We start from the raw sequence: 24,796 nt of genomic DNA on the forward strand, positions 1-24,796 counted from the left end.
ATGGATTTGAGGGACATGACTGTAATAATCAGGGATTTCACTTTATATCTACATAGTATCAGGCTTCATATATTTTAAAACAGATCATAAGGAAGCAAATTTTTATTCCTTCTAGGGCACTGCCACAATGTTTTTAAGTTGTAGAAGAAGACAAAAATTTAATTCTTTATCAATCTGTCCTAAAACATGTTTAGCTTGATTCTGAATTCATTCTTTTTAATGGGCTTAAATGAAATTGGTGCTGTACAGGGTTGTTTAATTTTCCAGCTCAATCATATGTATGACTGTCTTAAAGTAAGCTATAAGTTGAACTTTATTCAGCTGAACTTGTCCTGAGTTAATTATGCATAGGATGGCCCCTTTAAATTTACTAAATTTAGGAAAATAATATTTGGAGTAATTTTATTTATACAGCTGCTAATACCACTTTTCGTTAAATTAGATGAATGGTTTAGGAAGGCTAGAACATCCTTCAGGTGCAGTTTATGAAGGTGAGTTCAAGAACAATATGCTACATGGAACAGGAACTTATATATTTTCTAATGGATCCAAGTATACTGGACAGTTCAATGAAAACAAGTAAGTTGAAAAAATTACTGCAAAAATTATATTAGTATCTTTACTATAGTAATATGTCTTGTTTGTATTAGAAAATTAGTCTTGGTTTATGTAACTTGATTTATGTATGTAATGCAAAATATAGTTGATTTGTTTCTGGCTTACTATGTTGTGTCAACCTAGAAGAATCTGACTTAATTTACAGGCCATGGCCTAGCATTCTGTGTTAACCTATCTTTGTAGGTGTATGATCTCTTCAGTTAATATTTCTAGAGCAGAGGCCCCCAACCTTTTGGGCACCAGGGACCGGTTCTGTGGAGAAAGATTTTTCTGCAGAGCGGAAAGGGTGTGGTTTCGTGTGCTGCCTGTATCCCACGGATGGGACTTTGCTTGTTTGTGTGGCCCAGTTGCTGGCATGCTGTGGCCCAGTGCTGGTCCACGGATTGGGGGTTGGAGACTCCTTTTCTAGAGTTAGTCATACTCTCAACATCATGCTGTTTTTGAAGATGATTGGGCTAAATATCTGTAAACTAAAATATCTGTTAACTAATTATTAGCTAATTCCTATATTGGTTCCAGAGCTTGGTCCCAAGACTTTTTAGTCTGAAGGCAAGTAATGCAACAATTAACCAGGCTGCATACTTCACTCAAAGTTCCATTATATAAGTAAGAATATCAGTGTCTATTCTACTCTGATCTTAAACTTTATTTTGTGCGCTGCCTTGATCTGTTTGACAGTTATGTGGTCCTAGAAATATCATAAATACAGAATTATCTATTTATCCGACCCTTGCCCACTCTATGGATCAGCAGTCTCCATGCCCCTCTGTTTCACGCTGCCTCCTTCAAATCTGCCGTGGTTATCCCAGTGTCATCTTTATAGTGTCCAGCCAGCGGGCTCCTTCTCCTTTTTTCCACTGATCACTCCCAGCATGGTTGACTTTTCAAGTGAATCAGCTTTCATGACATGACCAAAGTATGATAGCTTCTGTTTGGCGGTCTTGGCTTCAAGTGATATTTTTGGTGAGGTTCGGTCTAGGGCTTTTTTGTTTGTTATTTTTTGCAGTCCATGGGATTCGTAATAGTCACTTCCAGTACCACAGTTCAGAGATGTCCACCCTTCTCCTATCTGCCTTTTTCAGAATCCAAGTTTCACAGCCATAAGTAGCAATTGGAAAAATTATTGCATTAATTAATCTGCATTTGGTTGTGAGACTGATGTCTTTACTCTTCCAGATGTTATTCATGCCAGACATTGCAGTTCTTCCAAGTGCTATATGCCTGCTGATCTCAGGGCTGCTATCACCACTTTGGTTGATTTTAGAGCCCAGGAAGATGAATGTCTTTACTTTTTAAGAACTGTAGAGAAGACTTGGGATCAATAGAGCTGACAGGATAGAAATATTACCATGTACTGCATAGTTGGTATTTGAAAAGATTTCAAGATTTTAATTTTGCTATTGAAACTCTTTATGTATTTCTTCTATCATTGTTTGAATAATTTTACTGCTCTTTTGTAGTGGTGGTGTTATCTGTCTTAATTTGTTACACCTCTTCTTACTGTTTTATACAGAACGACAGTATAAAAAAACTAATTAAAATAAGTCAATATTACTATTCTAGCAAATTGATGTCTCAAAATACCACTAGGTTGTACATGATTATGGATAATTTATTACTTTTGTTTAACATACTAATTTTGTTTTTATCTTAGGCTGGAAGGGAAAGGAGAATTTACAGACACACAAGGACTGGAATGGGATGGCACCTTTCACTATACAGCAGCACCAGGGTTGAAGCTAAAGTTAGAAATGTAGAATAGTTTGAACTGGTAGAGTAAAATAAAATTTCTGTTAGAGTTTTCAGGCAAATAGTTTTATTTGTAGTTTAATGGAAGTTAACTACTGTTTTTAAAAAATAAAGTTTAAAAATGTAAAATAAAGGTCTATTTATTTATTTAGCTTTCAGAACATCATTTTTTTCTCTTTATTGTACATATAACATGCTAATGTTTAAAATGTTTTGTTCTAATAATCTTTATAAAATTATGAGCAGTTCAATATTATCAGTTTTAACACAGATATTTGGAGAGAATAAGAAGGGTGGAAAACAAGGTAAAATTTAACTGAATCAATACAATAAATAAGTTGTTTAAAGTCTGCCATTTTCATCAGTCTGTTTTAAATTAATACATTAAACATGAACTGAACTTACACCAATGCTTCTAGTGAATTACTTAACTCCAGTTTTGCATAAATCTGGTGTAAAGTATAGCCTAGATATATGGATTTATACTGAGATTTTGTTAATATACCATTTATTTCAGGATTAACAAATATCTAACAAATAAGTTTGTTAAAATAATCCAATATTTTAGCAACAGAATTTCTGAACACAATGAGTTTAACTTTCAGCAGCCTATGGAACTTATGGAGGTTAGTACCATCTCCTTCTCACTTTCATTTCTATCCATATATTAGAATAATTCTGATGACAAAGATGGAAAGAATAATTGTGTTACCACTGATATGAACAGATTTGTAATTCATATTGCAATTTTATTCTTTAAATATCTTTAAACAATAGATAATTATGAGCCAGGATGAACAAATATATTCCAGGCTGGATGCACACTTACTGATATAATGCGGGATCTCAAAACTTCATTGTTTGTACTTGATCAACAGTGCACTGTTGTAAAAAGAACCCTGGAAGACTGAGACTTCCACAAAGTAATTTCCATTTAAACATTAAACATAATGTATAAATTCCAATTTAGTGAAATATTTAGACTGTTTTAACATTACAGGATCATGCATAAAAAATATACTCTAAATTAAGTGTTCTTTTCACTACCATCTGATGTATCTGATGGTCCAATGCCTCCTGGCCCTGTATGTTTGCCTAGCCATACAGACTTCTGAAAATAGTATTTTCTGGATATATTACAGGAAAGCTTTCAGTATGTCAAGTCAACATGGACAGCTGATGTAGTTCATTAAAGAGAGAGGGCCAGCAGATTGGGGGAAGATTAGTAAATTGAATTGATTTATGGTCACATTTGCTGAATAAAAAATACTGGAGAAGTGTACATTCTGCTTTGTTCTAGCTAGATCTTTTACTTTTCCATTTATGAAACACCAGCAGCATTGCTTTAACTACAATTAATGCATACATTTTTGTTGCTACTAAAAAGTAAAAAAATCAAGTAGAATTTTATAATTGAACTAGCTTTTATCAACTGGGATCTTCCATTACCTTAAGGTTTCATGAGAGACCACTAGGAGTTCTACAAGAGATTGTGACTGAAAAATATCATACTTCATTTCTTAATTTGCACACTGCACAGTGATAATATTTAAAGCTGTGTAGGTTAAAGGTGAATTGTATTATAAAGATCTTGCATTTTTTTGCAATTTTTATAGAGATTCCTTGAGACTTGAACATTATTTCAAGGTTCCTCCAGGGTTAAACAGTAAAAATGATTGTTTAAGAAATGTAGCTGCTGTTTTTAACCAGCAGGGAGGATGTGACCTGAGGATTGCATAATTAGAAAAGTTTAGATTAGATATGCTTGGATTTTAAATGAATAATTACTGTGTGATAGACCTACTTCAGAAATCATCAGCTTCTATAGCTACATTTCCCCCTTCATTTGAGACAGTCATTGTTTCAAAGTCAAAAAGGACCTGATACTGTGAGACAGAAAGAGAGCACAGCCAAAGGTAAGTGTAAAATTGATTGTATTTCCACGTTTAATAATTAATAATTAAATGTAATATTGAGAATCAATTTGTTCCTTATATGACACATAAATAGCAAGAGATCCTAGAGTAAAAAGATCTGCTCTGATACATTAGGTAAATGTTCAGCATAATTTTAAAGCTGAAATTCTATATATATTTCACTGACTGGAAATAATTCTATGAGCTATTGACAGATTGTCAAGCTTTGTTTGTTTATCTTTCTTAATATATGGAAAAGTGCTGGGAACTAGTAATCACAGGCACCTGAAACTAGGAACTACAGTAGTGTTTAGCATGCCAGCTAATGCTTCTTCTCTTGTCTCCTAAAAATGCCTTTGAGGACTAAATTGCCAAATATTAAAACATAAAAAAACAAATATAATCTTTCCTCTTTCTTTTAGCATTGATATAACTAGAGATCTAAGATCTTTCTATGACAAAGTTTGTTTGTACTAGCTTCAGATGGTATCCTAGCTATTCCTGCTCTGAATGGGGATTGAAGTTCCAATCTTAATGATACCCTTCCATTTGGATTACTGTAATGTGTTATATAGAGAGCTGCTATTAGAATCTGGATGTTTGAATACAAAAACAAGAATTTAAACTGAGTTTTTGTATTATGCATGTATTGTACAGATATCACCTTCCTTGGTTCTTAATTGCTTCCAACCTCAGATCAATGTATTGCCTTCATTCATCAGATTAAAATATTCATGTCTACCTACTTACTGATATGTACCTATTTTCTCCATAACATGAACCATTTCTGAGAGATTCTGGAAGTAATGTAATGGTCATAGGATTCTTACCCTTGCACCTAGAGAATACAGTAAAGAATATAAAAATAAATAGACACAAAAAACCACGTCCAGACATCTAGGTGGCCTTAACCCTGTTAACCTTTCACAAGGCTCTGAAGACCAGGCTGTTCTTCCAGGTGTTTGGGCTAGGGGGTTAAGCAACCTCTGCTAGTAATGCTGCTTTTATGGTTTAAGTCTATTGTTTTAATTTTGGGTGTCATGGTTTAGATGGTGAAGTGTTGTTTTAATTTTGTATGTTACCCGGTTACTCTTGTGAGATGGGTAGGAGTCACGTAAATAAATAAGTAATCAAACAGTCAGCACAAAAATTATGGCCAGTACAGAGTCTTATTGAGCTATAACTAAAAACAATGAGGATTTAAGAATGGAAGCAGGTTGTTTCTTGATTTGAAAAGCTTCATTGAGAACAGAAGTATCTTGGCTTTCTCTTCTCAGTAAAAACTTTCGTAGAAACTCTTAATGGTACTTGTTTTAGAGAAGAACCAAATACTATATACTACACTGGTAATCAATAACCTCATTATATTTTTTCTTCCATTAAAATTAGGAACTCTTTCATCTAATTCATATGTAAAAGTTCTTCAGAACAATGGGATGGATTTTTCCCCTCAGTAAAATTTCAAAGTGGGAAATATATTGACTGAACCTGAAACAATATCCAACATATTTAAGAAGCATGGACTCAAATAGAAAAGAAGGTAACTAATATATTTAAACTATTTAAATTCTTTTTTATTCTTACATAATTTTAGAAAAACATTCAAAATAGAAGACAAAATATAAAACAAAACAATAATGCTGAAGGAATAATCTGTGATGGAAAATGCTGAAAAAAAATCATGGCTTTGGCATATGGAAGCAAAATGCTGTGCATGTAGAAGCCAATAAGTTCCTGAGCAAAACCTCATTTGAAGAGGTTGCTACCATGAATCCCATAAATTCTGGCCAATATCCAATTTGAGATAAATGTTATTAGAGCTCTGTGTAGTCCTTGTTATTGAGAGGAGAAACAATAAGCCTAAATTGCAAATTATAACTGAAAGTAGTAATAGACATTTATATTCCTGTATCTGTTGTCCAAACCTTGGGAGATTGAATAGACAAATAACAATGAACCATGGATTGGCAATCCAATTTCTGTTGCAGTTCTAAGTGTTAAATGAGACCTCTACTTCTAGAGATAGGACTTTTGTGTATCCTTATTGGACAGGCTTTTTTTCCCTGTTCCAAGGCCTCTTTAGTAGGAATGGGATGAGACAGCTAATTAACAGGAGAAACAAGTCATCACATTAATCAGGAGCACTGATCCTAGGAAGAGAAGGAACCCCATTTTTCAGGTAGGATTCATGTTTTATATGTGTTAATACTTCATTTACAACAGTACCGAACTTCTTTGTCTACTGACAATGATTACAAAAACAAGTCATTGACTTGTGAAGGTTACGCATGTTACAATCGAAAAGAACATCCTCCCCCAATAAATTAAAAACATTGATTGGTATATAAAAGGTTTACATCTCCAATGGCACATCAGAAAACAACCAAAGTGTTGCAAATAGTACCTTTAAGAGTGTCAACAAGAAACATACAAAATAGTAAAAGTTATGGGCTGAATGTTATGATAAAGAAACATACAATATATAAAGGCATGAGTGTTGGAGGGCATGGTAGATATTGAATCAAAGATATGCAATCATGTCATTCCAGAAATTTAAAATTCAGAATTGAAGTAAAAACATTTCATGATGAATAAAATTAAAGTGTGATATCTGTGAAAAAGGGTAGTATGTATTACATATTTTTACTGCTAACCTATCCCAAGTAATTTTGAATCTGCTTTTAATCTTCATTTTAAGTGAGAGAAAGCTGTTGCAGTTCATACTTATAAACTCTTTCTCCAGGTAGTTTCTGACCATTGTGGTAACTCCCCAAACAACCAGAAGAGCTGAAGCAGGTTAAGTGCCTTGTGTTTATTATATTGACCGGAGTCCTAGATTTCAAAGATGCCATCAAAACTTGGCTTTTTCTACAGGCTTTGGAGATGGGAATGTTGTGAGCATCTTTCTCCTGTAATTTGGAGATTAATGATTGCCAGGTTTTTATTTTAGTTCTAGGGCTATGCTTTGTACTGTATTAATACATGTTTTAGGTTTTATGTGTTATTCTAATTAGGATATTTCAGAAGATATTTTACATTAGTGGGTGGGTGGATATTATATAAAAACTGTGCCCAGAAATCCCATTTGCTAGTATTGGCTGAAGTGGAAATTGATTTTAGGATGTTTTCAATTAACTGAGGTCCCCATGGGAAGTAAAACACACAGGATTTAGATTAAAATGATAACCATCTCAGTACATCTGGATGTGTTGATTTTTTGAAATCAGAGGCTTTCTGGGATTTTGCACATATTTAGGATGTTGTAACCTAAATATGGGCACTTTGTGAAAAATGACTAAATTGGGAGATTGGCACATTAATAAAATCGCTGCCATAGTGGTCATGGCTCTCCTTTCCTATCCTATCCTGCCCTGTCCTGCCTCCAGATACGCCTGTTAAACCTTTTAAACTCTTTTTTACTGGTTAGTTGGGCATATTTCTAAAGCAATTCTACCATTACCCACATTTTTATTTTTGAAAAATAACAAGTAATAACAAAGTTACAACTTCATTAAATTTATTTATTTAGATTTTTAAAAACAATTCTGAGATCAATGTCCGGTCATATTCTTGAAAAAAATATATATAAAGAGGTGGTTTATTTCATGATCCCCGCAGGAATCAGGCCTAACCATTGTATAATAAAAGATGTAGTTTTTCAAATGTCTATACATGCAGACTTTCTCATTCATTGATTTCCTTACTAATTTATTGTAAATATGATACTACATATTTGTTAGAAGCAGAGCAGACCAATAGGATAGAAATAGTAGGACATTAGCGAAGAAGAAAACATTTAACATTTGACCTCTAGTAAATCTGGGAATGAAAAATATTTAGATCAGATTCACAACATTAAACTACTATTTGTTTAGCTATGGTTTATTGGATAATTTAAAATTGATTAGGTCAATACATTGCCCTTAGCTATAAATTATAGCTTACACATTGGTTAAGTTCACATAATGCTAAACCACAAATAATATGTTAACCTATTCCCAGACAGCAAATTGACTTGTTCTAATGATAAACTAAGAGTATCAAAAGTATACTGGAAGGTTTAGGAAGATTCTTATAAGATGAAGGAGCAGCAAGAAACTATTTTAGAACAGCCAAATTAGGCCAAAACATACATCACAATCTTTGAGATGAGAAGTGCTGAAAAGTTTTCAATCCTTACTGTTTGAGACATTTGATTTGATTTTCACTAATGAGAGCCTAATCCGTTTTAAGAGAAATGCATTTGAGTTCTTTGGTGAACAATTAAGAGGTTTTGTTTTTCATCTAATCTGTACACTTCCGATTAACACAACTATAATTCTCATCATTCCCAATAGAGTGGAGGGGAGTCTGATTGGGAGAAAATAGCAATTTCCAGTTTTATAAGGTTTATTATGCAGTACAGTATTTAGTTTTCTTTCATATAGCATGTTTGTTGTAAAACTATTGCACAAATGTTACTAGATTATTTTGTCTTCTACATGTATAGAAAAATGGTATTTTAAAATATATTAAACCAGTAGGTCTGCCAATCTATATCTTAAGAGGAAAGTTTTGGAAGGTGAAAAATATGGGGAAAGGATTTTAAGTGTAGTTTTAGGCATCTGGGAATAAATAATCCCAGAAAGAAATTAGGACTAAATTTAAAGTATTTGGAAATCTACTAAGTCAGTGGTTCTCAAACTTTTTAATGCCGCGACCCCCAACCGGTCGTAAGTCGAGGACTAAACCGGTCGTAAGTCGAGGACTAAACCGGTCGTAAGTCGAGGACTACCCAACCGGTCGTAAGTCGAGGACTTTCCCTGCCCGGGAGCGCCGTGCATGCGCCGGCCGAGGCATAGCTGGCAAGCAGTAGAGACGGAGCAGGCCGACCACCAGCTGGCCCAGCCCAAGGGAGGTAAGGCACCCTCCGGAAAAGGGGAAAAAATGGCGGACAAAAAAAATGGCAGACAGCCTTGCTTGGCGACCCCCGTGAAATGGTCGATCGACCCCAAATGGGGTCGCGACCCATAGGTTGAGAACCGCTGTACTAAGTCTTAACTTTTCTGGGGCAATTTCTAGATCATCCTAATATAAAAACATCTCACATGGAATATTACTACTTAGGACTTTTTTTGTCATAGAACGCGCAGAACGGAGTTCCAGCACCTTTCTTGGATGGAACCTTGTAGGGTAGGCAAGGCGGGTTGTATGATATGTGTGAGTTCTGGCACTTTTTTTTTTTTTTTTTACAAAAAAGCACTATTACTACTTATAGATAGAAAACTGGGTTCATTAACTGAATATCTGACCTTTGGTAGCAAAAACATGGAGTTGGTTTTTGCCTTAGAGACACTACTTGGTGCTAACCCTACAATATAACAGAGATAAGAAAAGTAAATTGGAATAAATGAAGGAAAAAAGTCCACAAATGAAATGGAACTTTAAAAAACAGTTGGCTTTAACATGAGGGGGGCAGATCTTATACCTCCGCTGTCATTATTTTTCCATGTATTTACAAAAAAATAACTGGAATAAATGAGCACTGGAATCAATTTCGTATTCCATTGTACTGGCCACTTCTGCACAGCTGCAGGTATAGCCACAGGGTGTTTAAAAAGGACAAAATGGAGGGAGTGAGCTCACAATTGAAACCCTGCTGCTTTTTTACACGTATTGTGTCTGCAACACACCATAGAAAAAGTGTAGGGTTTTGATTATGTGGTTGCCATCTTGTTTATTTTTCGACCCCTTTGTGGATGTCATAGCATCTATATATATATATACTGTACACACACACACACACACACATATCCCTATTGCAAAAAAATCCTGTAATTGTGATAGATTGTACAAAAAGGTATCAGAGGTTCAAAACAGGACTGTGTTCTACAAAAGGGAGAACTTTACATCTTCAACAAATTGCAAATTACTCTGCTCCCATTTATACATATATATATAGTAAGTCTAATAAGTCAGGTTAATTGACTGAAGCTCTTTATTCCCACAGGAGAAACTGAAAGTGTGCCAGTGATTAACCCTGCAACACAGATTGCCCAGGTAAAAAAATGAGCAAAATGCTCTAAAGAATCCCAGATATATAAAGAATTAGCGAGGCTTTTGAAATCTCAAAGTGTAATTCAAACTAAATTTTAAAAATCAATACAAAACAAATTAATTGTAATTATTTGATATGTTAATCATACTAATAAGAAATAATTTTTATATTTAAAACATCCTTTCTCATTCTGTTTTATGGTGCTTACCTAGACTATAACTTCACTTTTTAGAGCATGTGTAGATTATATACCTCCCTGCCCTTTTCCTATAATGCCCTGGCTAAGAAGGAGTTCTGATGCATATACGCAAAGCTACCAACTGGATATCTACCAGATCAAGGTGGTCCACAATGGCTCTAGAAGAAAAGAAAGAGAGCACATGTAGGGAGTGGGTTTTTATACCTTCTTGAGCCTTTTGTTTGGAGTTGTTCCTGTGGCATGAACTTTGAGTCTGAGTGTGCCCTTTGGGATCTGTGGGTTAATCCTATTATGTCTTATCTTAAGAGTTTGGGTGGGGTATGTAGATTTTAGGTGTCTTTGTCTTCCTAAACTTCTAACTGGGGCCTCCAACCTTCCTGGATTATTTACATCTGCATTTCTACAGAGCTAGTTTCTGCTTGGGGGAGGGAGACTTGGGGCTATTAAGAAAACTGGGCATGCTTTTCTGTCTCTTTAATATTTCCTTCTCTGGAGGGGGGCTGACTTCCCACAACATGATCAGATTTCTGAAGCAGAGGCAGTAAAAGGAAATAGTAGAATAAGGAGAGTCTAAATGCTCGTGAAGATACCCAAACTACAGCATTCTGCAGAGAATGTCTATCCACCCTCTTCTTCAACACATTTGGCAAATAGAACCCAATACCTCTGTAAATGCAAATGATGGCCATAAATAATCTTGAATGCCAAGCTTCACATTACAAGTTTGTTATTGCAGTACTTTGTGCAGGGTGGTTTAAGATACTAGGTTTCTCTGGCACATTTTTCAGGCACTTGTAGTTAAAAAGAAACAAAGGGATGGATAAAGAAATAAGTAGAATAATCAGGGAGATATTTTCATTCTTGTTTTTTGGATAAATCACAGTAGGCTTGGTCTGAAAAAATGCTGGATGACATATAATACATATAATACATATAATACATGATAGCAGTGTTCCAATATCTTAAGGGCTGCCATAAAGAAGAGGGAGTCAGGCTATTTTCCAAAGCGCCTGAAGGCAGGACAAGAAGCAACGGGTGGAAACTAACCAAAGAGAGAAGCAACCTAGAACTAAGGAGAAACTTCCTGACAGTTAGAACAATTATCCAGTGGAACAACCTGCCTCCAGAAGCAGTGAATGCGCCAACACTGGAAGTTTTGAAGAAGAAACTGGACAGCCATTTGTCCGAAATGGTATAGGGTTTCCTGCCTGAGCAGGAGGTTGGACTAGATGACCTCCGAGGTCCCTTCCAACTTTATTATTATTATTATTATTATTGGACTTCCCCATTACTGTAATTGTGCTGTCCTGAAAAGAGTTCAGCAACAATTAGTGAAGTATAGTATATGTTGATTATTCCTTGCACTGGGAATGGTTCCAAATGCTTTTCAAGAAAGTTGTAAGAAATAAGGGAGATTTTGTTTAGGAGGGTGCATTTTTAGCTGAGTTTATGCGGCAGAGAGAAAAGTTTTTTGTTTTTTTTTAAGGATTTGGAATCCCATTACAGAAAAAAAGCAATTGATTTTAAATAGGAAATAGTTTAAATTGTCGGGGTTTTTTTTCAAAATTTCAGATTTCCAATGTTTTAAATTTTAAAAAATACAGTAAAACCAACAACAATTTTTGGCTTATTCACCTACTTGTCTTTTAAGCTGCTATCCGAGGGCTAAAGTCAAAACACTCTAAAACCAAATTAACCTTCCTCCCAAAAGGAAGGGATGAGGGAAACCTGGTAATTGTACTGTAGTACTATTGAAGTATTAGTGGCTTGTGATGAATTGCAAGCTTCAGTGTACGGGAGAGAGGTTTGCTTTTTGATACAGGGGCATAGTAGATCTCTATTGTTTCATTCTGCTCATGCTTGGTCAATTCTTTTAGCTTCCTGATTGGATGACTGATGACACCTGGGGTGTGTGGCAGTTTCCATGCATTGCTTTCTATATTAACACACAGAGTTCTGGATTCTAGAGAGGATTTTACTATAGGATGGATGTTTACTAATTTCTGAAGAGTGACTTATTTAAGGTGAGGAATTTTGCTGGAACTTGGATTCATCAAATCTGTGTGATGCTGAAATTGCAATAATTAGTAGAAAAAGAATAATATTCTAGAGAGAATGAAGCACTTCAATGCAATCCCAAGAAAGGCTGCTTTTTCTAGAATAGAAGCAGTTTCTAGTGTGAATTTTAATTGAATAGATAAAACTGATGTTAACCCTTCCATTTAAGAGCATTGTGGGGTGGTAAAAGAGTCAAGATTGAAGCTCCACCATTATTTATTTGTGTGTGTATGTTTGATACATGCAACACACCTAAAAAAAGATCATGATTTCAACAGCCATATTGACTTTTTTCACCCTCTTGTAGATGTTCCAGCTTTTCCTGTCCTATCCTTTTCATTTATTTCACTGTGTTTAATTTTATAAGGAAGGGTCATTGGGGTATAAATCTAACAAATCGATAATCAAATATGTAAAATCAATTTTTGCATTGATTGTAGCCATACTAATTCTTGGTTGCTCAAAATCTAACTGCTACTCTATGTTTTGATATATTAAAACATATAATTCTATATGTATTTGTCTATCTGTGCGGATATGTACACATTTCACTTGGGATTTAAATTGTTCAAAGGAAAGCAGGTGGCTTATGAAAATTAATAGATGTTGCCTATTCAGTCTTTACTGAATTACTCCCAGTATAGCTACCAATAGGCTGATAAAAAACTGTGAATAAAGGACATATTGCAATAGATAGTTGTGTCATCCCATCTGTAATTCAAGGCCATCACTTTGTTTTGAATCTACTAGCCTGGACTGTACATTACTTGTTACAGAGTGTAGACCTGATCTGTACAGTTTATTCCCTGTAAATTGAATACAGGTGAAAGTTTTAACTGCAGCCCACTAAGGACATGATGAAAGCAAGTTTAGCATGGTAGTTAAAGAATCAAGTTAGAAATTGGGAGACCATAAATTCTACTTTCCTTGGGCATGAAACCAGCTGGATGACCTTGGGCCAGTTACTCTTTCTCAGCCCTAGGAAGAAGGCAATGGTAAACTATTTCTGAAAAACCTCACCAAGAATACTGCAGCGTTCAGGCAGTCTCCAAGAATTGGGCATGATTGAATGGAAGAAAAAAATTCACACCATTTTTGTCACATGATTAGCAGTCCACTATGCATGGCTGATGATCTGTTATGCTGACTAGTTAGTAGGAAACTGGCCAGTGTAGTTTAGTGGTTAAGATGTTGGACTAGCAATGGGAAGACCCAAGTTCAAATTTGCCCCTGGCCACAGAAACTCACTTGATGGTTTTGTGCCAGTCATGCACTCTTAGCCTAACCTATTTTGCAGGGTTGCTATGGGGAAAATATTGGAAGAAACATTACTATGTGTATTGCCTTAGGTTCTTCAAGGAAAGGTGACATAGAAATTTAACAAATAATGTTTTAAAGTAATATCAGATTTAAGCAGAAGAAAACAATATTTTTCAGGATATTTTCTGGTTCTTGTAGCTATGAAGAAAAAATGGGATATATATTAAAATATAAAAACACAAGATGATTTTTCAAGGATCTCTCTAGGATGTTTTTACAGGGAACACCTGAAGAATATAGATGTTGATCAGGCAAACAGGTTATCTTGCACAGCATTCTGCTTCCTATATCTGTTTATAGTATTGCTGCTTCCTAAAAGCTATGGAATACTTTATAGTTTGAGAGATGGTGATGGTGCATACCATATCGTAGTGTGTTTACAAGCCATCCTAGAGTGCAATAAACCCAGCCTCTTGCATTATTATGTATTACTATTTATTAAATTATTATACCATCCATCTCCCCTATGACTTTTTTTTCCGTATTGCTTTCATTTGGTACAGTATGTAATCTATGAGTTGGGAGTTTTTGAGACATGGTGGAAAATCAACTTTTTCATCTGAAGAACAAAGAGTGGAAGGCATATACTGCATGTGCATTTCTCCTAAAACAGAAGATGGCTATGGGGAGATACCTTTTTCCTGTGATTTGCTAAGAATTGTAACTTTTTTGGTTACGACTGAGGTACCATCACTGAATTGCAGGTGGTGGCAATGAGAGTGCAAGGAGTGTGTTTAGAGGCAGATCTGGAAATTTCTCCATTTTGATCGGACTTTGGAAACCTCCCTCTCCAGACTGAAAACTATTTCTAATATACCTAAATGACTGGTCAGTGTACCAAAGTTAAACACTGAAACACATTCTGCTGGAGGAGAAGATAGAGACAAGATTGGCTAGGGAGGACCCCCTACCCCAACGGGGGGAAAAAAAGCCAAGATGTCTTAGCAGGTAATTGACTAGAAAAACAGGTGTAATATTATAGAGATCACTTGCACTTCAATAAAGTAGTACCGTTTGTAAGAAATGTCTAATTCTGTGTGAGAGGACAGGCTGTAGATATCGGATTCACTTCCTAATATGTCACACAGAAAGGTTAGGTAGCAAATAATGGATAAGATCTTTCTCTTTAGAGATTCTGGAAAATCACAGCTCAGCCTTTTCCACTCTGCCTGAAAATTTATTTTGATTGCAATATCTATAAACCACAAGTGGCCTGCTAGTGTGCTTGCTGGAGTTAATGAAATTTTAAGCCAATACTTGCGGAAGAAGATTGGCAGAAATAATGACAGACTTGATGAAGGGTATCAATCAACAACTCCTGGATGATAGCTCTCCACCCACATTTCTACAACCCCAAAAGCTACTATTGTTATTAATTTAACTGAACATTAAATGTCATTTTGAGGTAGGAAACATAAAAATCCTAATGGAAGACGCAAAATAGGTTTTAGATATTTTTAAAAGAAAGAGCAAAATAAAAACCATGCCACCTTAACACTTTTTTATGGCAGCCTTTACCCTCCCCAAATATTTCAAGCCCCTAGTCACTAGTCGTATATATCTGGTTTAGGGAGGAAATGTCATAATTAAGAGAAGACTGTATGGGGTAAATAATAGAATCCATCTTGTTGTCTATGTTCCGAAGAATTTATGTGGGTTCTGGCTTATCAGTTGCAGGCTCTGGCTTCTGAACTTAAAAGTAGCTTCAGTGAAGCAATGCAAGAACTTTCAAGAATTCAACATGGAGAGTATGCTCTTGAGGAGAAAGTTCAAAGCTGCCGGTGTGCAATGGAGGAAAAAGTGGCCGAGATGAAAAATTCTCTAAATGATTTCAAGGTAGGCATGCAAGTATTCTGGGGCACTAGTTTTGGAAGGTCAAAACTTGCTACATGATACAGCATGACGATGCCAAAAGTTGAAAAACTAAAGTACAAAAGGGCTACTTACTGACAAGGAGATGGCCTGGTGTGTGTTGAACAGGCTTATTTTTTTTTTGTCACAGGATTATTAACAATTAGTGTAGCAAACAATAATTAATTTACCTTTGTGCTTAATTATAACAGTATTCTATGCTACCCCTAGGTAAATTAGCCTCTCTCAGCTTTCTTCAATTTGGCACATAACATGATCCATTTGAAAAAAGGAGTAGACAGATTTATTGCAAAGTGGGCTATGTTTTCTTTCTCTTTCTTTCTCCTACGATGCGCAGTTCTGAGTTTTCTTAGTTATCCCTGACTCAGGCAATCTCTTCCTTTGTTTTTTTGTGTGTGTGTGTGTTTTTTAAAAGAGTTTTTATCAACTCAATTATTTGCAACAAAGAAAATGTTTCAATATACAACTTAATACTATTTGGGTAATTCAGGTTCCCAATGATTGTATAATACTTGCTGCTGATGAGAGAAACTAAATTTTTCCTGTCCCTTTCATAAAAAAATTCCAAAAATAATAGTGGGGAAGGAGGTGGTCCATGACTGCTGCATCTACTGTATTTTATTTTCATCTTCTATAACAGAACATGCACAAAAGTGAAGAGAGAGAGAGAGAGAGAGAGAGAGAGAGAGAGAGAGAGAGAAAGAGAGAAAGAAAGAAAGAAAGAAAGAAAGAAAGAAAGAAAGAAAGAAAGAAAGAAAGAAAGAAAGAAAGAAAGAAAAAGAAAGAGGAAATTGACCTACTAATCACAGAGAAAAAAAAGTGGTCTCTGCCCTTCCAACCCTTCAGTTTCAATGTGAAATTCTGCTATCTTCTATCTCGTGCTGACTTCGTCTTCCTTTCACAAATGGGACAAATGCAAAGCAAAGCAAACTGAATATTGGGACACCCCTACTTTTCAAATCCTGCTAGGATATGCTGGGATAGATGACTTTATCATTTATACCAGAGGTAGCAGGACTGTGCAGTCCAGACCATTATTAAAAACCAATAGTACAGCTTTTCAGTACAGTTCCAAAATGGAAATTGGGGAAGCATGTTGTATAGATGTTTCTATTGCAATCAATAGATCTACTACTGAAATAATGTACATTTATAAATACTTCTTTGTTAGTTGGTGTAAGTAATTACACATCTGGGTTGTTTTTCCCATAAGAAAGAGTTTAAATGCAAAGCAGCAACCTTTTTCATGTCACACATCAAAAGTTACTCTTTTTTTAATAGGAGGAGCTTAATGATGCCAAATCTATGATTGAGGAAATTAGTGCCAAACAAGAAGAGATGCAGCAAAAAATTGAGCAGCTGCAACAAGAGAAACGGAAGGAATCTCGCAAGCTGAAAGTGAAGTACGTGACCAATATTTTTCAAAGCCCTTTATAATTTCAGAACAGCTCTGCCTTTACATCTCTTCTTTTCTCTTATCTAATGTATTAAAATCAGACTTTTCAGGAGCTTGGGAGGAGGGGTGGAATATAAGAAAAAGTATAAGTAATGTAATATTTACTTGTTTTTATTCCACTGAATCCCAGCTCCTAAAAAGTCTGATTTCAATATATTATATAAGATAAAATTTTAATTTAACCCATTTATTCAGCTATGGGTGAGAGGGCTGGCAGCATGTTCAAGAGAGTGCCTGAGAGATCATTGTGGCTCCTGGTCCCCTATTAGATGCTGTGCCGACACGAAGAAAGCAGTGCAATACCAAGTTAGCCATAATCAATGGATTATTTTGCTGATGTATATGGAGCCTTACTATTAATACACTGTAATATACAAGGAGCCAAAAGTGTGTTTATTGATATTGCTACAACTTTTAGAGTACTACTGTGCCATTGATCTGAGCCCCAAAGCAGCCATTGTATCTTCCCAGAGATATCTTTTGGCTGTCTTGCTTTTTAATATTTTTTTTTTCCCTCAAAAGGATTCAAAAAGAAGAGCATGGTTCCCAAACTGTGCCTACTCCTCTGCAAGGAAGCCCCTTTCGAGCCCTGAAACTTCCAGAGCCAGTTTTAATTAATGAAGATTTTGTCAAGCTTTTGCACAATGCAACATATGAGAAAGGTACTACCGGTAGTTCTATTGGCTTATATATCCTATTCTATTATGTGTACTAGAGAGTGATTTACAATATACAAAAGGTCCTCTCTCCCTTGTTTGTGTTCTCCTGTTCCTAAGCCTTTGCTTATCTGGAGGAACTGTGCACTGGGCATGGAAATCCTGAGACAGCAAACAGCCCAGTATTTTTGTTTATTATTGGAGCTTAACCTTTGGGAAAACGAAAGACCATTTTAATGCTTTACTGTGTGTAATAAAGAAAAATATTTTATATTAAAGTTGCTTCAAAAAGATGCCAATCTCTCTCTTCTCTTTCATATATAAGCAGTGTATATAGCATGAAGTAAGGTATGTTGCAATGTTTGCTTAGGATGCATGTTTCTATATCCATCTGCAAATGACAGGGTTCATGGTGTATAATTCTTTCCAGACACATTTGCTCCACTGTGGGAACTGTTTTCCCTAGCACTTTTGGCTTATATTTGCTAGAGGACAGGCTGTTGTCAAACTGATAGAGCCGACCCAGAAACATGTCTTAGTATGGTACAATGTGTACTTTCCCACACAGGGAACATTTAATTCAGACCACAGAGGTTCCCTTGCATGTACTGGGGGGGACAAACCGTGAAAAACATAGACTTTTCTGATAGAGACTTTTTCGGGGTAAATATAATTAAAACAAAAGGCTAGGTAGTTAGCATTGAAGGCTACCAAGGGAAGAGGGAAGAATGAATACTAAGAAATGTACAACTGGGAAATTACTGCTTTGGCTTTTGGAGAATGGATATGAAAGAGGAATTACAACAACAACAGAAAAACTAATAGGAAGGAAAACTAAAGAGAGCAAAATTAACAAAAGACTCCTCAAAAGAGGAGGAAAGTTCCTAGTTCTGTGCTGAGAATACCTGTGATGAACCAAGATTCACAAAAGGGGGTTGTGTTGTTAAAAGGGTAATTTCTAAGTGTGGCCAAAATGTTGAAAATAACAATAGCACTTAGACTTATATACCGCTCCGCAGTGCTTTACAGCCCTCTCTAAATGGTTTACAGAGTCAGCATATTGCCTCCAACAATCTGGGTCCTCATTTTACCAACCTCGGGAGCACGGAAGGCTGAGTTGACCCTGAGCTGGTGAGAATCGAACTGCCAAACTGCTGGCAATCCGCAGTCAGCAGAATTAGCCTGCAATACTGCATTCTAACTGCTGCGCCACCACAGCTCTCTTTACTAAGAAGGAATAACCAAGCTTATTCCTTTTTAGTAAAAATGGAGAAATTTAAGTACAGTTTAAAGTCCTCTTGTAGGAAATCACTCAACACTGCCAGTTACCATCTATATATAATAGTGTTACTATTCACAAAACAGAAGTCATTTGGATATTGATGCTTTGAAAAAGTCCTAGATTATTGAATAACAGGAAGTCATGACCTTGTCCTTTAGCTCTTTATTAATTAAGTTTCTAATATCCCCCAGGCTGATTTATACAATATTAATCTTTTCATTAGACAATATCTGAATTGCCACAGCAAAAAGAGTGACAGTAATGCAGCCATCTATCATTCCTTGAAATGAAGGAACATATAAGTGAATTTAAGGGTATCAGTTGCAGCTTGGATACAACCGTATGCCATACAAGTCTTTTTATGAAGGAGGGACTATTCTAGGAAATAGAATTTTCCATTGATTCAGTGTTTCTCAATCTTTGCAACTTTACAATGTATAGACTTCAACTGCCAGAATTCACCAGTCAGCACTGAAGTTGAGAAACACTGTACTAAATACATATTAGGTATTACTGTACTGCAGTAATGATTTTTAGAACACATCACTGTAACAAATTTCATCAAATTAATGTGTTCTGATGAGCTGGACTTCAGCAACTAATTTGACATGATTAGAGATAACATCAGTTTGGTAGATAATTTTCAAGTGCATTTGTCTTATTTTTTTCTCCAAATTTTGTCCACATTTGCATTGCCTTAATTTGCCACATTATTTCCAAATTGGTCTTTTCACACAAGCAGTCAGTAAGAACTGAGACTGCAATTCACAGAAACAAACTCTAGAAACCAAAATTTTGGAAAGATTTTTCTCAGTTTAAATCTATGCCTTTGTAAAAAAAAGTTTGTTTTATTGATCTGGATTTGCATGTAACCTAATCTCCTATTTTTGCCCAGTCTCTGATTGCATACCTAGAACAATAGGAGAAAGCAATATGAGAGGTGAGTGGATATGCATTGTTTAATGTTCTCTGATAAATATTTTCAAGAAACCTGTAAAACACCAACACTGTTGATGAATAATGTTGTATAATTCTGTATGTTTTGCCTATTAAACAAAGGCAGTGAACTACATAAGATGTAGGCCCAGGAATTGGGTTAAAAGTTTTCCTGCTGAGATAGAGAAACATATTTTCTTAGCATCTGTAGAACTATTTCCAAAGACCATAATCTAGATAAGCTCTACCAGTCTGTGGTATAATTTGCTTTATTAATAATTATGTATTTCTTGGTGGGTTTGCATATGAAATTATTTTTCTTTAGGAAGCTTCTAAGACTCTTCCTGATTCTCCAAGTCTGAGTTTCAGTCATTCGGGTTCAAAGGACTTATGACGGATTCTGCTGCCAGATCTGTCATTTAGCTACTTTCACTTGAAGGCTTCCTTACAAGGAAAAATTACAGTTGTTGAAACTTTGCAGTTTAAAGTGAAAAAAGGACAAGATAAAAGTATATAAAATATAAAACGCATCTACAGTAATATGTTTTTTGCCACCTCATAGTCTAAAATGTGGGATCATTCATTGAATTTAATGGAGAAATATTCAAGATTAAGGGAGGTATATTATTTCCTTAAACATCACATAGTTAAGTTTGGAACTAATTGCCATCAGATATGGTGATGGTCACCAGTTTAGATATTTTTAAAAGAGAATTGGGTAAATGTACGAGAAAGAGGTTGAAACTATGATAGAGTCTCTCCGTGTGTTGTGAAATTAGTGAGTTTTCATTGTATCTTCTGACTACTAGTTAGTATTCGTGGATGTACTCTGCTAGTCCTTCTGTTTTACATAGTGGCTGTTACAGTCTTTACATTGTATTTTGTAGTTGACTCTTTTTCTTCTTCTCAGCCTCCTGAGTCTTTTGGTTTGTTAAAGATGTTTCGGAGGGCTTTAATTGGTTTGTGTGCTATGGTGATACCTTCTGGTTGCAATAATCTGTTGATTGTTTCTGAGAAATTTTGATGTATGGTAGTGTTACCCTTTTCATAGCTTGTATTGGTTGTGCTGCAGTAGGTTGAGTGGTCAGGCACTTTGTGATAAAGTTGTGTTGGTATCCATTTTGGGGATAATATTTTATAGGCAGTCTGTTTCCTTTTTTTGGTGTTCTGGGTTGTTGCAGTGCATTTTGTGTTGCTCTAAATTTAGGTTTCTTTTAATTTGTATGCAGATGTAGCTGTTTATGTAGATATTAGCATTTAGATAATCCTGATAAATTACAGGAGTTGTTCAAAGATAAAATAGGAGAGTCTGTGTGAAAACCATAAACTGAGGCTTGACTGTAAGTTACAATTGTTCTACATAAACTCCTTTGAGATATTTTTTTAAAAAACAAGAAATATTACAAAAATGCCACAATTTTCACATGGTCTTCCAAATTTCATAATAAAAGATATAATTGCTTTTGGCATAGGCAACCTGTTCAGCTTTCTCTTTTCCTGGACAAATTTAGATAGACTGATAGATACGAAATAGGTAAATATTTAAAGTTCTTGCACTCCAAAGGTTGACATAACTTCAAGTGTTTGCACATTGGCTTTTAGACTAGTTTAACAGGCCAAATGACCACTAAGATTATTCCTACTAACACCATGTCCTAATTTTAGGTGTAACCAGTACAAATCTGGACAGAGAAGAAAATCTCATCGCTTCCTCTTCAAGCGATGCTCCATCAAAGGGACAGGCATCGTCAACAATATGGAAACAGACCAAAGACAGCAAAGAGAGGAATGATGAATATATTTCAAAGAACTTCAATGATCAGCAGAGGGATTTGGCTCTGAGTAGATATAGCTCAGTAGAGAATTTGATGTGGGATTCTTCTGTTGCAGGTGAGAAAAATAGAAATGGCCAGGAGACCAAAGAATTCTCTCTTGTGTCAATTGTGCATATGATTTACAGTTCAGTTTCAGTTCCAGATACAAAGGTACATACTTCTCTGTATGGAATTGACTCATTTGGCACATTCTTGCCGAACAAATCTATGAAGGGTCTCCCCTGCCACTGCCAAGAAGCTATAGAGGACAAAGGGCTTTAAGATCATTTTTGTTTCTGTTGTGGCCCCTACATCGTGGAAAAGTCTCCTCCCTTAGATAAGATCAGGGTTCACCTGAATGGAAGCTCCTAAAGCTGAGAATTTGGGGAAAGATGAATGTGTCCCATAGTATTACTATATTATTAAATCCTTGCTGCTGTGCACAGAATTACTGTACGCCACCTCCGCAAAAGGGAGAAGATCCCCAATCCTGATGACCCTGGAGCAAAGAAAATGAAACGAGAACTCCTCACCGACCAATGGTTCAATATGCAGAACTGTCTGGTATTTGTATAGTTAAACCAGGCAACAGGGAGAAAGGGAGGAGAATAAGGATAGCCCGGGAAAAAAGAAACCGGAAGTAAATCACATCTTCCAAGTTAATTGGAAGATGTGAACCATGACTCCAAAATAAGGGAGGGGAAAATGCTTAGAATGTATATGTGTAACGGAAAAGAAGTCAGATCTAAGCATTTCCACCATGCTGTACTGACGTCTCTGTAACCTTAATAAATGCTTTTAGGAAAAAATATGCCTGAAAGTCCTTTTAAGTGTTTCGTTAATCAGACACATGACACCTTGTCTTCATTTTAGTGTGTTGTTGTTTTATTGTTTTAAATAACTGGAAGTCCATGCAGATTATTGTAGTATACAAGAGATAGGTGCAAGAAGCAAACAAATATGTACTTTTTGTTTGAATTGCAGATCTGTGTAGGTAGTAGTTTCTTCCCTCCTTGTTAAAAATACAGGTAGTCTTCAACTTATGACCACAAGTGAGCCCAACATTTCTGTTGCTAAGTGAGACATTTGTTAAGTGAGTTTTGCCCCATTTTATGACCTTTCCTCCCACAGTTGTTAAGTGAATCACTGCAGTTGTTAAGTTAGTAATAGTTATTTAGATTGTTAAGTGAATCTGACTTCCCCACTGCATTTCTTGTCTCAGCAGGTTACAAAATGACACTGAGACACTGCAACTGTCGTAAGTATGTCAGTTGCCAGGCATCCGAATTTTGATCACATGACCCTGGGGATGCTGCCATGGTTGTAAGTGTGAAAAAGGATCCTCAGTCACTTTTTTCAGTGTTGTTGTAACTTTGAACAGTCACTAAATGAACTGTTGTAAGTCAAGGGCTACCTGCAGTGCAGACCTCAGTGTTCTGAAAGAATTGCAGTGGCAACTAGTTAAGTCTTTGATTTTCCTGTTTGCTAACATTCTCTTATATTGAGAGTTCGTTTAAAATCAAATGGCCTGATAATGTTTCTTAATCTTTGTTCTGTCATAGCTAAAAGGCAAAATATTGCTTTGGATTTACTAGAGTCTGAAAGAAAGTATGTTATCAGCCTCTCTCTTGTTCTGAAAGTTAAATCCACATTGCATGGAACAGAAGTGAAAAGAAATACAAAGGAAAGGTACAGTGTTCCTTGTACTTTCTCATCTTATTGCTAATTTTATTATAGAGATGGGCCCAAATGGCTTTTCAAAGTTCTCCACTACATTTTTGAGCAGTAGAATGAGGTGGATGATTTTTCAGTATTTCTTCAGAGAAAGTATAAATTACCAACAGTTTCTTGTAGGCAGAATTCTCCTTTTGGCAACAGCAATGCCACAATTTAAAAAGAAATTCCATGAAGAATAGCTTTCCCCCATGGCTGTATATAATGCTGCTGTTTCCCCATTTTTCTTTAATGAGGACTCAGAACAGCTCTGGGATCTGGATCCTACTGCATACCTGCCACTGCCATACATGATCTTTAGTTGTATCACTATGAAATGAGTGTTACCTCTTCTTATCCTGATACAGTTTTGCCAAAAATGTGATCTGAAGCACTTCATCAAGCATTCCAACTGTAATGCAGTCAGGTGACACCTAAAGAATCAAACCTACATGTAATGCAGTCAGGTGACACCTAAAGGATCAAACCTACAGGGTAGAACCTATTGGCCACTCTAGACTAATGTGGACATGTCCTCTTCCTTCTCCAGTTTCTAAGCTCTACTTTTTAGGACAGAGTTCTCCAACCTTTCCAGATTGGTGACCTGGCATGGGGGAGACGGGGAATGATTTTGAGCAAGGGGTAGGCTCATGCGAGGGGCTGTCGGTGCCCATCGTTCGTGCGAATGGAGCTACCAGCGCCTGTCACTCATGCGAGTGGGGCTGTGTGCACATGCATGCATGCATGCTGGCCTGCCACTCACACGGCTCGGTTGAGAATAGGCCACGGCCCAGAATTGGGCTGTGACTGACAGGTTGGGGAACCCTGCTCTAGGGCTATTCTGTTTTGGACAGCCTGATAATTCTGCTCCTTCAAACCAGGTTATGCTCCTGTTTCCACTAAATCTCTGAGCTGATACTTACTGGGCTTTGAAAGAGGGATCAGCCTAAATAGCAACTGACTGATGGTGCTGATGGTGGTTGGGGTCGAGAAATGCTTTCAAAATAGTACTAAATCTGTGTTTCAAAGGACCTGATGAGGTGGGGAAATTGCACTGTGAAATGGCAGGGAGATTCCTGTCATTGGCCAGCTGTTATCCTGGGCTCAAAAGCAGCACAGTTATTATTTTAATGGAATTTTTGTTAGTTTTAATTATATGATATTATTATT

The 24,796-nt window shown here is 36.0% G+C and overlaps 2 protein-coding genes across 2 annotated transcripts in view; both read left to right on the forward strand.

Annotated features, from left to right (window-relative positions):
* The first annotated feature begins 442 nt into the window (after nt 1–442).
* MORN2 (MORN repeat containing 2) lies at nt 443–2,467 on the forward strand. The gene is made up of 2 exons (XM_015820961.1): nt 443–579; nt 2,273–2,467. Exons 1-2 carry the CDS (start codon nt 443–445, stop codon nt 2,373–2,375), a joined length of 240 nt encoding a protein of 79 aa, XP_015676447.1. The 3' UTR covers nt 2,376–2,467.
* A 138-nt stretch (nt 2,468–2,605) lies between these two features.
* ARHGEF33 (Rho guanine nucleotide exchange factor 33) overlaps nt 2,606–24,796 on the forward strand; it is a 33,996-nt gene continuing 11,805 nt past the window's right edge. Inside the window, 10 exon segments of the mRNA XM_029285041.1 lie at nt 2,606–2,672; nt 5,751–5,791; nt 5,793–5,823; nt 10,273–10,322; nt 15,569–15,733; nt 17,051–17,172; nt 17,748–17,887; nt 20,059–20,103; nt 21,765–21,989; nt 23,476–23,602. Coding sequence (XP_029140874.1) covers nt 2,606–2,672; nt 5,751–5,791; nt 5,793–5,823; nt 10,273–10,322; nt 15,569–15,733; nt 17,051–17,172; nt 17,748–17,887; nt 20,059–20,103; nt 21,765–21,989; nt 23,476–23,602 — 1,013 coding nt within the window.

The sequence above is a fragment of the Protobothrops mucrosquamatus genome, unplaced genomic scaffold (genome assembly GCF_001527695.2).
Source record: "Protobothrops mucrosquamatus isolate PMUCROS unplaced genomic scaffold, P.Mucros_1.0 scaffold1224, whole genome shotgun sequence".
Lineage (NCBI taxonomy): Eukaryota > Metazoa > Chordata > Lepidosauria > Squamata > Viperidae > Protobothrops > Protobothrops mucrosquamatus.

Bases quoted from the DNA above. Each gene is read 5' to 3' on its own strand.
- MORN2 (XM_015820961.1), top strand. From the start codon at position 443: ATGAATGGTTTAGGAAGGCTAGAACATCCTTCAGGTGCAGTTTATGAA. The intron at 580-2,272 runs GTAAGTTGAAAA...TTTTTATCTTAG, and splicing joins GGACAGTTCAATGAAAACAA to GCTGGAAGGGAAAGGAGAAT.